The sequence below is a fragment of the Melopsittacus undulatus genome, chromosome 5 (genome assembly GCF_012275295.1).
Source record: "Melopsittacus undulatus isolate bMelUnd1 chromosome 5, bMelUnd1.mat.Z, whole genome shotgun sequence".
NCBI lineage: Eukaryota > Metazoa > Chordata > Aves > Psittaciformes > Psittaculidae > Melopsittacus > Melopsittacus undulatus.
In genome coordinates, this window is record NC_047531.1 from 14,192,731 (window position 1) to 14,210,241 (window position 17,511).

Genomic DNA, 17,511 nt, shown 5'->3' on the forward strand with positions numbered 1-17,511 from the left:
CTCAACTTCCTCATGTTTTTAATGAGGATATAGTACCCAAACCCAACAGAAATATTCAGAAGGGACTAGTCTAGGCAGAGTCTAATGGACTGGGCAGTGCTGAATTCAGTCATGCAATTGAGGGAAGATATTAAGAAGACTGAAGACATGGGAGAGGTAGCTGTCATCATTTTTCATATGGTAGCTTCATGGCTACAGAAATTGCCCACAAATTGACATAGCTCGATATTAAATGCCTGCTCAGCTTGAATATCAGCTCCAATTTCCTCCAAGAGAAGCCTCATCTTCAGGACCCCTCACTAGCACAGGTTTTATGCTTTAATAATGCGGCTACCTAACCTTCAAACCTGAAATGGCTTGTGTTAGGCCAAACTGGAATACAGCTACAGAAGTAATAAATGGGCAGCATCCATCAGATTTAGAAGCTATTTGAGTATACCTCTGTATCTAAACACCAACTGTTTAATAAAGTGAAATCATTTTTTTTTTACCTGTGCTAATTAACTTAGGAATTCAACTGCAGTCTTAGAGTGTAAATGTAGATCAGGACACCTTTCATACCATGATTATTGGGTACCAATTACAACATCTAGTCTTTCATGATAGCAAAATGTTCACTACTCCATGCTTTGCAGCTCTTCAAATGACATTAGGTGCTAATCACTGAGTGGTCACATCCAAGTCCCTAGAAAGACATTGATTCAAAACAAACACCAGTCATCTTCGCCCTACTTTCACTATGTCTATTCGTTTGATAATTCTATTATAAGCAGTAAATTCTAAGCACATAATATTTTAGGTATGTCCAGAGAGGCATATAATTTGTCCTTGAAAACAGATTGTCTCTAGAAAGAAAGCAGTTAACGTGGGAGTTAAGAGATTTAAATTCATTTTTTGATTCAGACAAAATAAACAAAAAGCACGACAAAACCTGAAAGTGTCACACCCACTGCAGTTACTAGACTGGCTCCAAAGCAGAAGTGTGCATCCCCTTGGCTCCCAACTGTACCTATCAAAACCAACCATGCTGAATCTTCAGAAAGATCAGGTAATATTATATAATTTGTTTCATTCTGGACTACAAAACCACTGTTTGCTGTAAAATTATATTACTGATTCATAGTCCTTGGGTACATACCACATCTCTGTCACTGTTACTCTCTAAAGACGCTCTAATATTGCTCATTTTACATTACCCATGGCAGAAAGTAAAAGAAATAGGGCCCTGTCCCTTGCATTCAGCTCCCTAGATGGTCCATCTCATTCTAATAACTTTCCTTCATATACCCTAGAACACTGTGTTATCCTCCATTTTAGACTAGTGTCTTCTTCAAGCTTTCCTCTTGAGAGGTGTTAACATGTGAAGTCAAATCAAACTCAGATATAAAACTAGTGATAAATACTAATTTTTCTGAAGCTGGAAGTGAACTTGAGCAGTTACTCCGAAATTTCCCAGAGAGTTTAGTTTTAACTTCTGTTGTACCAGAACAGAAACAACAAGTTTACTGATGCTGTGAGACATTTTGCAATTTAAATTACTATGATTATGTCTTCAGCATTTAGATTTCTAAAAGGCTCTCACCATTTTCCACTGTATCTTGTTTAACACCCCCCAGTTTAAACCTAATCCAAAACAACAAAAAATTTGGAACTGTATTTCATACCTTTATGCTTTCTTACAGAATTTTAAGTTATTTCAGTGACACACTTTCTGATGTATTTTGCATAAGAGAATGCATTTAGACTTCATTTTATAATTAGAGCTTTTCTCTTAATGACTTAATTTTGAGGTTAAAATACTGTTTTACTAAAATATTGAACTCAGCTTTCCTTTTATTATCTTTACTTAGATTATGAAAAATAGCATGAATAATTACAAGTTTTGCTTTAGCATACTGTGGAGTTTGACTTTATTAATCCATTTCCATAGTATTCTGCCTAATCTCTCTACACATTTTTCCTTCTGTAAATGGTAAACATTTAGAAGCTCTCTTTTTTCACCTCAATACAATTACAGATTATTATACATCTGCTATTCACAGATACTGAGATCTGAATGTTGTTAATTAAGCAAAGACAACCGAGCTAAAACTAATACTTAAAGAAGAAGGAGTAGTTAAGAAGCCATATAAGAAAAAGATCATGTGTTTAATAGTACTGAAGAATACACAGCTTGGAATCCTGAAGAGGAACAACTTATCTCCTACTAAACACACTGAAAATAAGTGGAATCTTCCACTTGGGTGAAACTGTGTTCTGAGGAATAGCAGAGACAGAGCTCAGTTAGTTATTTTGTACCGTGCTCTGTGACATTCATTTATTTCAGTCAATGGGATAACTTAAGAGCAACCTTATTATTAGCTTTTTGTATTAGATCTCAGTGCTATGTCATTTACTAAAACATACTAAAAGCTTAACAAGTAATTTATAAAAGAAAATTGTAAGAAACAATTTTATCAGAATAAATAAAATTGTTTACATCAGTCAAGAAATCAACAAGTGACATTACACAGATGAGTACAAGTTTCTGGAAATAGAAAATTATTTATTAAACACCTTTTGCTGAATTCTCATGCCTTGTTTTCAAAATGCTCTATTTGAGATCTACCTGCACCCCCTATGCAATTATGAAACATTTCTGATTTTAAAATTAGTAGGCAGAGAAAGAGAATGTTCTGTGACATAACAGATTTAGTTTTTCCCAATTACAGCAGCATGCAAGAAGTACAGACAGGCTTTACAGATGCCATAAACCACCATAAAATGTTTTATTCCTCAGATTTTCAGGAAAAAAAAAAGAACAAGATTCATAACTGTTTTAAGCATTAATTCTCTACAATGACATTAGCATCTGACACAAGCAACCAAACTCAAGGAATTAGTGTAAGATAAACATATTACTCACATACTGTTGAAGAGCTCTCGGTATGTTTCGTCACCTTTACCTTCCGACATTAGGCTGTCCAGTTTGTCAATCAGTTTTGCTTCCACCTGCAACATATAAGTGTGGTGTAAACAGCTTCTTTTTCCTTTGATGAGATTAGAAAAAAATGAGGGAAGATTTGTTTTTATGTAAGTGACTTTGCTAAATGCCTGTTTCGAATTACTCCTCCATCATGTAAATCTGACAATAAGTCACTTCATCTCTTTGAAGCTGTTGCCATTCCCCAGGTTTGTGGGGTTTTCTTTTTTTGGTGGTGGGTATTCTTTTTTTTTTTTTTTTTTGAGGGAGGGAGCTAATTTAAATTGGGCAACGTGACTTTAAAACTACAGGCTGAGTAGCGTTTGCTGCTGCTAAGGCAGCTATCTATTTATGGAGTCAGACAAAAAGCACACAGCCCAAATAAATTGCCTGAATTCTCACTGCAGGGCTGTAAGCACAAGGCATTTTCTTAGACTTCAATAAAAATATCATCTTTTCTGACCTGCACACCACCCTTTATAAAATAATTCTATGCTGTTCAGCACACTTGAGGGCTTGGACTTACTTTCCCAACCTTCCTTACCTGCCAATGAATTTGGTTAGAAATCCAATTTGCTGGACTTACATATTAGCTATCAAAGAAACTTATAGTACATAGCTGGTAGCTAATGACTCCCTCAACATATTTTTAAGTGTATTGGTTATGAAAAATTTAGAGGTTAGGCTACACTGCCTTAATATTTCAAGCCTCCTTTTTAGCAGTAATATATTAGCAACCACAAATCTAGAAAAGAAAGCAAGCTGTTGTCAAGATATTTTATTAGAGAATAAATCTATTACAATTTCCATTTAAATCTAAGCTGAAAACACAGAGATGCAGAACAAGTGGATTTTTTCCTTCTCACTCCTTGTTACCTTTTCTATGGTGATTTTTAAAAATAATCTTATGTATTGATAGTGGAAAGCTACCTACTTACATCACATGCACTCTTCTGTTCTTAATAGTTTGTTTTGTGTTTCAGTCACAGCTCCCACCCTAAGAATTATGATTGCCTAGGAGTAATTCAGATACTTCTGCTTTTCTTCGTTTGAAGCAGCAGGGAGGAGGGTACTAAGAAATGGTTTGAGGCAGTCTGAAAGAACTGAGTGGGAGCTGCAGAAGCAGATGGCACACTTGGTCGTTCCTTCCTAGCCCGTTAAGAAGGTGTCTGAGCAACATGAATACTTGGATCCTTACAGAAGAATGTTCCTCAGAAAGACCATCTTATCTTTTTTCATACTAGCCAGAAGGGAAGTTAGCTGAATCCTACCTAACCAGTAGTCTGTATTGCTGTAAAGCAGAGATGAAAACCCACCACAATGAAATCAGCCTTGTTTGAAGATAACTCAAGTCTGGTTTATTCACTTCAGCAGGCCACAGATATTATCCGTTATCTTACATTACTAACGTGAGGTACTGGAATGGGTTGTCCAGGGAGGCTGTGAATGCTCCATCCCTGGCAGTGTTCAAGGCCAGGTTATACAAAGCCTTGGGTTATATGGTTTAGTGTGAGGTGTCCCTGACCATGGCATGGGGGTTGGAACTAGATGATATTAAGGTCCTTTCCAACCCTAACTATTCTATGATTCTATGATACCATTAATTGGAGAATCCTACTACCCTAGCAGAGAGTCAAAAGGAAAAACCATGGTGATCCCTCTCCAACAGGTACCTTCACCCTGAGCCACCAATGGTCAGGACCAGTCCTCTCTTAACTGCTTGAATTTCAGTCCTGTTTTATGAACAGCTTCATATACAGTACCTGTTTAAAGTTGCCACTTCGCCTTTGCTCCCAGTCCATCATGTCATGGAAAATGGGAATCATTACATTCCTCAAGTCTGGCTGAGGGATCAAGGTCACTTCCAGGAAGGGGCCAATCAATGCGGGAATAAAGTGAAGCTTGTGTTCCCCTAAAATGAAAATGAACACGAACTTGAATGGGAATTGGGTGTCCTGTGAGCCATCAAGCAATCCAAGTACTATCTGAAGAATTTTAAAAACCAGCACACTAGATGTTGATTTGTCTCACGCCTATCACAGCACGGTCTACTTCTTAAGACCAAAAAAGTGAAAAGCTTCAGACTATACAAGACAAGGCCAACGTAACTTATCAAATGTTATTATGTAATACTGATTTCAGGAGTGATGGTTTTCTGTATCCCAAGTTAGTCTTCCAGAAGGAGAACAAAGAGAGACAAAGCACTCTTTGGGCATTTCACTTATTTTTCACAAGCATGGGTTGGTTTCTAAGATCTACTTTCTTGTATTTACAAAAGAGTTAACTGTCTGACATCCTTTGCTCACCAAAATGAGTTATGTACTTTGATTTTTACCTATCTTTAGTTTTGTGATTACAGAAATGGAAATACCTGTTTTTACTTCAGGAAAGGGAAGACGTGACTCAGCTGTTCTCAAAATGACCTGCTTTAAAATCAGTACTAAAACATCTTCCATCAACTCATCATATTCTACTTAGCAGAAAACTAAGTTCTGTAGTTAGTGAACTAACTTTCCAAGCTTTTCAATTTAAGCTGGATATAAGGAAGAAATTCTTTACTGTTAGGGTGGTGAGGCACTGGAATGTGTTGCCCAGGGAGGTTGTGAATGCTCCATCCCTGGCAGTGTTCAAGACCAGGTTGGATGAAGCCTTGCGTGGCATGGTTTAGTGGGAGGTGTCTCTGCCCATGGCAGGGGGGTTGGAAATAGATGATCTTAAGGTCCTTTGCAACCCTAAGTATTCTATGATTTTGTTCTAAGTCCAGTCTACCTCTGGATACGCCAGTGGGCAGTCACCTTTGCTTGATACTCTGTTGTCTCTGCGCAAAGGAAAACCAGAATTCCCTTTGTTGGAAACATCCTGGGATGCATATCTATATGAAAGCAAGGTGACTGTACAAGTATCAAGGCTTACGACTTAAAATACTGACTAGGGTAATACCAGTTATATGAAATATCCTGAATCCATTTTTTAATGGGACACATTACCAGATGAACTCCATATTGTACCCCATAAAACTCTTTATCTTCTAAAGGCATCGTGATTCCCTCCTTGCCTGTATACCAGGTTTCTATTCAGCAGAAAACAGCATGAGTGGGGAGATGATGCACACTAATGTCTTATCCTAGCATGAAGGAGTGAGTCCTTGATATACCAGTTTAGAAGTACCTATCATGTATCCAAATAATTGAGAGGGATGCCTTAGAGTGAGTAAGCAATACTAAATACTGTAAATAAGTAAAATAAGCCACACAACAAATGTTAACAAGCTGTTAATAAGCAAGTATTTCTTATTTTGAACATTTCTCTTTCTAGTACAAGCTGATCAGAAAGATCATTTTTTTACAACTACATATCTTGCTGGGGAGAAGATGGAATTGAGATGACAGTATCTCATTAACCACCAATGGTATTTATATTTTTAATGAGCCCTTTAATGAAGTGAATTATTGAATAACTGAAATACAAAGATGACAAAAGTATTGTACAAATCTTCTACTCAGCTTTGATTTTTTCTATGCAAACAACTTTTAACTGTATTTCTCTGATGTTCATACTTCCAAACAGTTTGCATGGTTATTGCTTGTAAATATAAAAATGTTCATAACTTTATATCCAAGCATATATTCTTCTCATGTTGTCCAATGTGTCATTTATACATCAGTCACTGATTTGTTTATGCCTTTATATTTTAGCGCAACTAGGACTCAGGGGAAGATCTGATGCAAATCCAGTATCTCAAGAGAGCTTCAGAATTAAGATATATGTCTGTTCCTTAAACTGTCTGGCAACAGATCTAAAATTGCGAACATAAGTATATTTCCAGGCATAATAATTCTGCCCAGCAAGAGTGGTAATTTATTTTTTAATTTTCTCTGATGGCATTCTTTTAGTTCTCTCTGAAGAAATAGGGATAGATCAGATCAAGGTTCAGAAAGGTTTGTATCAAGGCTCAGAAAGCTGTGTTTTGCTATAAAGAAGGGAGCTACAGATGCCTAGGGTTTTCCTAACCTTAATCAAAACTTCATGTGAATGTAGTTATCAGCTCTATCACTGGCAAGTGTATTTAATAGATAAGAAGTAAGAACTGGTTTGCATTTTATGAACTTCTGATTATGTGTTTAATTACTTACCTAAATTTTGCCACATGCTGAAGATTTCACATCCCATTGTTACCCGCATGTCACCATACCTGCAATGTATTAAAACAGTGAAAGATCATTTAAGAAAATCAAGTTCATATATCATTCTGTGACACTACCAAATGAAATGTCTTATTTGAGGTCCAAACAAACGACTCTACATGTGATGATTTCTTCCAAGTGTTTGCTTTTTCTATGGTACCAAGCTAAAACCAGATTCCCAAACCCAAGCTTGTTTGTAATATTGTCAGAAGTACTGGTTCTTTCTCAATGCTATACATTTTTTTTTCAGTAATATGAAAGCAAAAACTTTTTTTTTGTCAATAACATGAAAATAAATAGCTTTGCTCTAGCTTAAAGAAATATGATTAACTCATAAACACAACAGTGCTGTGCCTGGCAGGAACACCTGAACCAGTGTGAATCAACTTATGCAAGAACTGGAAATTAGTGTTGCAACTCCTACCATATGGATATTTTTGTACCAGTATCTGAACCAATTTGGGCACTTCTACAAAGGCTATCAGCTCTGAAGACCTATACAAAGGACCAGAACCAACTCCCCTCATAGACAGTGGAAATACTGTTAATGTTATATTGTTGGTAGGCCTTTTTGCAACCTCTCATGTCTTACATTTTGGAAAGTGTTTAATCTATTACAGATTTCTAGAAGCTGACAGCAGTACTTACTTTTCTAAAACTTTTTTCTTCTTGGAAGGTGTGAACATCTCCAGTTGCAGACATAACTGGTTTATAAAAATGACAGCAAGAAAAAAGTAGGAATCCCATATCTACAATAAGCATATGGCATTTGGTTATTTCATTTTCTCAGTACCACCATTTTATGACCACTTAAGATGCACATTTTCAAATCATATCACTTGTTTCAGTCTCAACTAATGAGTTACTCAACTGTTTTTGACTAAATTACCTTGCATTGAAATACACTTTTCACCAACCCCGCAACATTTATCAGAAATACATCTGTTTTACATATTCTACATCTCTTAAATTTAACAGTTTGAGAGTTCCAGATTTTTTTTCATCCCTCCAAATCAGAAAACCTTAAAACCATTGAAACATTTTGCACATTTTTAAAGACAAGAGTACAAAAAGTTATGTCTTTAAATCCAAAACAAACAAAACCAACCCAAAACAATCTGACACCTCAGAAGTCATCACATAACGGAATTGTCATTCTTCGGCCTGTCCTACTTTATAATATTCTTTGCACGGCTTGCAGTAGGCTTCATTGGGCAAAACCAAAGCCAGGTTTTGTTAACATATTGCAAATGTACAGATGTTTTGTGCAGACGCTTAATGAATCAGATGTTGAATCTTCTATTTAGAAGATTTAAGAGAAATTTAAAGATAATTTAATATTAATTATTTAACTCAATATAGATGCTTAATGCCAGGAAGGAGAAAAAAAGTGTATGGGAAGCCCTATTCCATACACTGCAGTTCTGCAGGATAGCAAATTTAAGGGCACAGACACCTTGTCTACAAGCAATTCTTGTATCAGTTTTAGCCCCTGAACTTCTGGAACTTCATAAAGGATAGGCTTCCTCATGTCCACTTATGACAAGTAGATAAATATGCATTCCTGTCAATTTCTCCAACAGGAGTCTGGATTCTCATAGAAGCATCCACAGCTCTGCTGGAAGTCATCAGGAGCTTGCTGTCTTCTCTAGGAAGGAAGCTCTGAACTTCTTATGAAGCAATTAGACTAATGTCTTTTGGTTGGGCAGAATATTCATTCATGTTTCCATGGGAATGGGTTTTTTAAGATGTATTCCTAGGTCTTCTCATCTGAATCCTAGATGCATCATTCTGTATTTCACAGTTTATCGTCGGTGCTGTATCTCGCTATATGAGGTATTCTCTAACATCTTTAACTACATTCACCATGCAGTGTCATAATGTTCTAATTTTAATTATGCAGCATGTTAATTGGTCTTGAGAGAAATTACAGAAATGCAAATCTATATTTCTGATAAATTTTCAATGATTAAAAATGGAATAATTTTCCTTTCTGCGATAACTCCGTAATAACAGACAAATAAGAAAATTAGTTCCTAAAGTACAAAAAATGGCTATGCAAAAATCCTGAATAAGTAGTCTAACAAAGAACTTGAAATAACAAAATGAAAAATGAAAAGAAATCAGAAAAAACAACAAAAAAAACCCCAAAACAACCCATAGCTTTTTAAAAAGACTTTTAAGTCAGTCCTGCATTTAGAGCAAAAATAATCTCTGACCACTTCAAATTGCTGATTTAGGATAAGCTGTAGCTGTTTAGATGCTGGAGCTAAGTTTAATAATAAACCATCAACCCACATGATGATGTAGGAGTTACTTCAACTGTCTCATGTTGGACACATTTACTCTACCTTGTAATCAAAGTTTTCATTTAAGAAGTTTTTACGAAGGGCATCCGAAAGGTACAACACTGTAGTAATGATCACACTGGGAAGAAAAGAATGAAAAAGAGTTTTCATTAAGTAAAAATTCATATTTAATACTCAGAGCCAGACAATGAAGAAATAGATGTAGCATGTAGGGTGGCATTAAATACTACATTTTAAACATATACAAATATCTGACCACTAACAGCACCTATTGACAGAAAACACGCAGATTAAGAAAAAAAACAAGCAAATGTGTGTGATGCAAGAACGTGTGCTGAAAACATGTTCTGTATAGAATATAATTGCTCAAGAAGAAAAATCATATATTTTGTGCTGCAAATACTGCTGATACGAGATTTAATATACATTTTGTCCTGCTAGTACTGATATATACAGTTGGGCAATTTATTTTCAGCTTTCCTGGTACTGAAAGTATGTGCATATAGATTATAAACATAAAATATCTAATAATTCCAATATTGACAGCCCTATGGACAAAGAGCCTTTTGAATGACAACAGATAATTGTAAAACTGCAAGAAAGATCTGCTTCTAAAGATCTCTATTCTGTATGCTACAAACGGTCATGCCCTGCCCTACATTGACACCTGCCTCGATTATATTAATCCCAATACAATCCCATACAATCCCAAACCTTTCATAGTGGTTGTCATCAGAGGTCATTGACAGCCTTGCTCATTTTATCAACCAAGTTTGGTAATCTACTGAAACAGAACATCCTTAAAGATTATTCAAATACAACTTATGTCAGTGATTCAACCCCCAAGCTAACCTCTGCTTAGTGCACTCGTGACTATCACCAGATTTAGTTAAACCAAAAATTATTTTTGAAAGCTTACAGGGGAGAAAACCAGACAAATATAGCATGATTTTTTTGCTGTTACACTCATGTATTTTGTAACAATCAACTGTTTAAAGATCTTCTGAGGAAAAGCTTATTTCTATACATTCTGTATCATTACCATCTATCTACTATTGATACATCTAATATTTCTTTGAGCATGGCTCTTGACCTGTATGCTGTTACAGTGCTAAATTTCTTAACCCCTCCATACTTTGAATTTAATTTTTTTACCATTTTTCATTCAAGACAAAATGTTTTCTATTTAATAACTGCCATTATATATATATATCTTAAAGATCTGCAACATATTTCATCTTCACAACAATGAAGAATTAGATGTTAACCAACCCACCTGGGAGACAAACTCTATTATTCTTCCAGCATGTTTGACAGATTTCAAGTTTATAAATACAAAATGGCTATGCATTATTTAGTGTATTACTAGTTGAAATGTTTGCTTCCATTTCTTTACTTTTAAAATGACTGTCCCTGCAAACTTTACCTTCTGGTTTGATGTGTCTGAACACCTGTAACAGCCAAATCTGAGACTGTTTCTAGAACACAGCCTTGGTCTCAGGTGTCATTCATTCCTAGTTCCATTGCTCAAATGTAATTTTCATGCATATTATTTTCACAACAATTACACTGTAGCTTTCCTGCCTAAGCAGTGTCTCATGTTTAGCATTCATCTGTATGTTTTAGTCCACTTTTCCACCAACAGGGAGTTACAGTGTATGTACAGCACTCCCTGTTGCAGCAAGGAAGACAAAGTAAAATGTTAACAAACTGCAATATAAGGAAAGCTAAGAATGAAGACGTGGATAAGAAGAGAGCCCTGCCATTCTTATTATTGCGCATGACTTAATTTACAGCCCATATGTTTCACAAAATGGAAACAGTTTGCATATTTCAGGAAGATGTTCTGATAGAAAAGGTCAGATTGTCAGAACTCTTGCTATGAAAATTTCAACCTAGGTCCAAATTAACAAATCTGTGAAAATTTGTACGCAAGAGAAAATTCCCTAGGATCTTAAGAACTGCAACCATACTACCAAGTTTACACTGCATAGCTCTGTTTACATCTGAGACAATTCCTTTCTTGCCACATTCCTTCCACAGCAGGTGAAAATTAAGAGAAATATCTGCTTCAGTTCTTATGAGAAGGTGATTAGAGTAGAAAACTTCAAATGCAAGTTTTAGAATATATTTTCTAGAATGTTCCCGAGATAACAGAATAATTACAATGGTATTTCTTGCTATAGGCAACATATCTCAGATTTAATTTATTTGGTAAGCCAAAGATATGACATGAATTAGTTGATAATCGCTACATATGGGTCTGTAGTGAGAGTGTGTATGTTGTAGACAAAAAAACCCTCAAAACATAAGACTGAAGACAGAAAGATGAAATCACTGGTTTTGATCCACAACCTATTATTCTGAACCTACAATGTACTAAAATCAGGTGCATAAAAAACATGGCTAAGATTAGTGGTTCTCTTTCCACTTTTCCCACAAGCAATGTAGGTTCTATAAAATAAAAAGTAAAAATATGTGAAGCAGAGACAGCAGCCAGAGGACAGATGGACAGCTGTCTGATCTGGTACAACACTCACATTCCAGATTGCTTCCCAGCCAACTATTACAAAACAACAACTACAAAAACAACAAAAATGCTTATTTGAAATCCATTTGAGTATCAAACTAGAAAACACTTGAGTTTGTGATAACACTTGATTTCATTCCTCTTACCACCTGCCACAAATTGGTTCCGAACTACCGACTGTATCAGAGAAAACCCTCTACTTTCAGCTACTATGTGGGCTCATACACAGATTGCTAACCCAAGGCCCTTGTTTGCAGACTGATTTTTCCATCAGATTTTCAGAGCAAAGTTTTCTGCAATAACCTGTCTGAACAATCCAAAGCTGCTCCCAGGCTCCACAACTCCACAGCAGCAGCTCAACTGGTCTGCTGCCTAGCCTGTGCTCTGGCAACCCGGTTTTTCTCTAGGCAGCCAATGGTAGAAAACTAAAGCCTTCTTTTTCCATTCTGATATGGGACAAATACATAATATTCTCCTTTCAATCTTTGCAGAGTGAAATCTTCCTTAGCACAAATATGTTTGAACAAAAAAGGAGCTTCTTTAATGTTTCATAAATGAAATGCACCTAGAGTCACATATATCATAGGATCATGGAATGGTTACGGACAGAAAGGACCTTAAGATCACCTAGTTCCAACCCCCTGCCATGGGCAGGGACACCCCACACTAAACCATATCACCCAAGGCTTCATCCAACCTGGCCTTGCACACTGCCAGGGATGGAGCATACACAACCTCCCTGGGCAACCCATTCCAGTACCTCACCACCATCACAGTAAAGAATTTCTTCCTTATATCCAATCTAACCTTCCCCTGTTTAAGTTTTAACCCGTTACCCCTTGTCCTATCACTACAGTCCCTAATGAACAGTCCCGCCCCCTTCAGATACTGGAAGGCTGCTATGAGGTCTCCACGTAGCCTTCTCTTCTCCAGGATGAACAGCCCCAACTTTCTCAGTATGTCTTCATACAGGAGGTGCTCCAGTCCCCTGATCATCCTCGTGGCCCTCCTCTGGACTTGTTCCAACAGTTCCATGTCCTTTTTATGTTGAGGACACCAGAACTGCACACAATACTCCAAGTGGTGTCTCACGAGAGCAGAGGGGCAGGATCACCTCTTTCAACCTGCTGGTCACACTTCTTTTAATGTAGCTCAGGACACAGCTGGCTTTCTGGGCTGTGGGAACATACTGAAGCCAGCTCATGTTCATTTTCTCAACGACCAACACCCCCAAGTCCTTCTCTATAGAGCTGTTCTGAATCTCTTGTCTGCCCAACCTGTAGCTGTGTCTGGAATTGCTCTGAGCCAAGTGTAGGACCTTGCACTTGCCATGGTTAAACTTCAGCCCACCTCACAAGCGTGTGAAGGTCCCTCTGGATGGCATTCCTTCCCTCCAGCAGATCAAACAAGCCACACAGCTTGGTGTCATCAGCAAACTTGCTGAGGGCACACTCAATCCCACTGTCCATGTCACTGACATGGTGCCAACACTGATCCATGAGGGACACCACTCATTACTGGTCTCCAGCTGGACACTGAACCATTGACCACAACTCTTTGCATGCACCCATCCAGCCAGTTCTTTATTCACCCAGTGGTCCACCTATCAAATTGATGTCTCTCCAATTTAGAGACAAGGATGTCATGTGGGACAGTGTCGAAGGCTTTTCACAAGATGACATCAACTGCTCCACCCCTGTCCATCAGTTTCGTAGCCCTATCACAGAAGGCCACCAAACTGGTCAGGCAGGATTACCCCTTAGTGAAGCCATGCTGGCTGTCACCAAGCACCTTGTTGTTTTTCATGTGCCCTAGCATGCCTTCCAGGAGAATCTGCTCCCAGATTTTGCCAGGCACACAGGTGAGACTGACTGGTGTGTAATTCCCCGGGTCATCCATTTTCCCCTTCTTGAAAATGGGGGTTCTATTTCCCTTTTTCCAGTCATCAGGATCTTCACCTGTCTGCCATGATTTTTCAAATATGATGGCCAGTGGCTTTGCAACTTCATTCGCTAGCTCCTTCAGGACCTACGGGTGGATTTCATCAGGCCCTATGGACTTTTGTATGTTCAGGTTCTTCAGATGGTCTCAAACCAGATCCTCTGCTACAGTGGGCCCAAGGTCTTAATTTTCACAGTCCCTGTGTCTGCCTTCCAAGACTTGGGTGGCGTGGTCAAAGCATTTGCCAGTGAAGACTGAGGCAAAGTCATTAAGAACCTCAGCCTTCTCCAAATCCTGGGTAACCAGTTCTCCCGATAGCTTCCAGAGAGGGCACATGTTGTCCCTAGTCTGTCTTTTATTTGCAATGTAATTACAGAATCCCTTCGTGTTATCTTTCACATCCCTAGCCAAGTTTAATTTTAAGTGGCCTTTAGCTAACCTGGTCCCTAGCTTCCCAGAGAACACCTCTGTATTCTTCCCAGGCTGCCTGTCCTTGCTTCCACATTTTATTAGCCTCTTGTACATATATCTATTGTTATACACATATAAACTTATTCATACATGCATACCTATGTATAGATATGTTTTTTTGTGACAGACTGATGGTCAGGTTCAGGTGTTAGCAACATTTTGTATTACATAAAAGCAAGAACATTAGCAACACTGTGTATTACATAAAAGCAAGAATTTTTGTTCATTGTAGGAGTCTCAGACTCCCACACCACGGGAGCTAACAGGATTCTTCAAAGCAGTCATAATGATGAAACTAATGTTAATTTGATGTCTTCCTTCACTGTGCTTTCTGTTTGAGTTGCTTTTTAAGAAATAATAATAATGTCTTTAGGTCATCAGACAACCAAAGGGCTCTCTGTTGAAAGTTGCTATATCCAGTTCTCAGTAGATACATTTGGAATTTTAGTATAAAAACCATAGCAAATCTTACTTTACAGACCAATTATTTTACTATAAATAAATTCATACACCCATACACCCATTTTTGTATGCTTATAAAATTCAAATTGAGAATTGGATGATCTAGCATTTCTTTCAACAAAATCCAGTTAGGATATACTTAGTTAATTATACAGAGTTCTTAAAAATTAAAGCTTCTTGCATATTGAAAGCAGTGGAAAATTAGCTCACTATTCCACAGTACATAGCTAAGTCTGTTATAAATATCAAACCTTTGCCCAGCAAGTAATAGAAACTTACTCAGATCTCCAACAGCAGCCTCAATTGTTAATGAAATATGATATAACCAGAGTTCAGGTGAGTCTGTTAAATGCCCTCAAAAGATGGCAGTCAAGCATTAGATAAGTGTTTCTTTTCCTAGCCTTAGGGCAACATAAGTAAGTGACCACTACACAGTGATTTCCTATCGAGAGAGACATTATGAAGGTGATAACCAGAAGCTTCAATTTTAGTCTGGCATATTTTATTATAGAATTTTGGATTCCTCTCTAGCACAAGGCAACTGACTCAGACATCTCCCTACATCATGTGGTGCTTATTTGATGTTACAAATATAAGCTTTGCTTAGAGGGCCAGCAAGCCAGCTTAATGGCTACTTGATGTAGAAAGTAAGTCCATGCCTATAATGAAAGAAAATAAATTAAAATCATATTTTCCATGGGATATATAAAAATATATTTTTGTCATTCAGTAGTAACAACCATGTTAGAAGTATTAGATAACCATAAATAATTATTTTGCTTTGCTGATTAGCTCACTTCAGCTATTACAAGGTTATGCAGTTTTAAACAGAGTGAATTTCTGTTCATTACTCAACTGCTACAAGGTAATAAACATTAAGGATTTTTTTTGCTTGTTCTTCTACTTCCATCACAGAACACAATTAAAAAAAGATCTATTTCTCTGCTTTAGTGCTAAGTATGCCTTTTAAAATGTTATTGTATGTCTCAAACTGTGGAAGTCACTTGGTAGTTTTATAATGCTGGCCTTAAGTTTCATTTGGGCACCCAACATTCAGAACTACAGATCACACATGTGGCATTGTGAAGTATGTTAGTTTCTGGATAGTTACAGATTTGTATACTTGATCTCATAGTATCTTATCTGTTTTTTTTAATCCCAGACAGCATCCACATATCAGATGTTACATGCTTACTGAAAACATTGCAACAAGAAAGAAAAAAATCCATAAGCCAGGGGGCAGCAATATTTCTATATATAAATATTATATTTTGAAAGAATTATGGCATTTTAAGAACTAAAAAACTTTCAAAGTAATTTAAGTTCTGCATATATAAATAAGACAAAATAATATTTCCCCCCCCCCCCTCCTGAAAAGCTTATTACCTGACCTTATGAGAAACCTGAGGCCTCATTTCTTCCCCAGCCTAAATACTGTCAATACCTGACAGTTTTAATTTTTATACCACTCTAGGGACAGGGAAGAGAAAAGACAGTGCTGCTGGTGATGTGACTGCAGTGATGGGTGAATCTCCCAAGACACACACTTGCCTTATAAGCTACTGCTTCTTGGGCTGAAGCCCAGACATCGAGAAGGAGGCCATCTGACACAGGAAACATGACTGTAATTTTATTCCTGGGAAGCAGGAGTTAGGAAAGATCTTAGAATACGAGGTTGGAAGGGACCTAAAGGATCATCTGATCTAACCTTTCTAGGCAATGCATGACCTTGACTACATGTCTCACCACCATGTTCAGCCGAATCTTAAAAGTGTCTAGTCTGTTAATGGATTACTCAATTATACTCTTAAAAAGATGGGCTAGACCTAGTTTTTCCTTTCAGACATGAATGGATAAAGGTGTTGAAGAAGTTTTGCCTTCAAACCTGAAGAGCCTCAGGTCATTGGAAAAGCTCTGGCTTATCAAGTGAACCTTGAGGAAAGGAAGGATGGTAGTCACTCAAGTGGCAGCAGAGGTCACAAGTTAAAGAAAGGAGCTCCTATTCAGAAACACCTCTGGAAAAACTAGTCCTCTGCAGCAGAGGAGAGAAGGGGATTTTCCTTCCTGCTGCCTCATGAAGGCACAGAAACTAAGCCATAGGTATATAACACAGGAATGATGAGTTTTCAGTTCACTCCAAACTTTAAAGTACACCTGGCCAAGACCCTGTTTCACAGCAAACCAGCATTTCCTCCACAAAGGAATGAATGCTTAGTAAAGCAATTATTGAATGCTGAATTAGTAAATATGTATTTATAGCCCATTTGTTGGAAGTACTGCTTATGCAATTGTGTGTTATCGGGTTCAGTTAGCCGATCTGATTAGCCTATTGCCATAGCCAATTCCTGTAGCAGTTACTGTCAGCTTCTGCCTGTTTTCTTTGCCTGACAGAACTGGACATAGAGTCAGCTCCTAGATGGCCAGAAACAACATAACATGGATTAATAAAAGGAGATGTGTGAAGATAACTAAATTACTGCTGGAAGCAAATATCCTTTTGCAGAACTCAGTATTGTAATCTTGAACACAACCAGCCTGAAAAAAACATGCCAAGGTTGTTCCTAAATCTTAATTTTGTACATGTCAGCTGTTGCGAAGCCATCTGCTAACCCAGCTGTTTCTGGAATATATAACAATTTCTTAGAGTATATA

General features: G+C 37.3%; 1 protein-coding gene across 1 annotated transcript in view; it reads right to left on the reverse strand.

Moving 5' to 3' along the window:
* The window catches only part of DOCK4 (dedicator of cytokinesis 4), a 243,440-nt gene that overhangs the window by 39,920 nt on the left and 186,009 nt on the right, over positions 1–17,511 (reverse strand). Inside the window, exons 28-32 of the mRNA XM_034063029.1 lie at positions 9,498–9,573; positions 7,795–7,895; positions 7,096–7,154; positions 4,726–4,874; positions 2,906–2,991 (exon numbers count right to left, since the gene is read on the reverse strand). Of these exons, the coding sequence (XP_033918920.1) occupies positions 2,906–2,991; positions 4,726–4,874; positions 7,096–7,154; positions 7,795–7,895; positions 9,498–9,573 (471 nt within the window). The remainder of the gene's footprint in view (positions 1–2,905; positions 2,992–4,725; positions 4,875–7,095; positions 7,155–7,794; positions 7,896–9,497; positions 9,574–17,511) is intronic.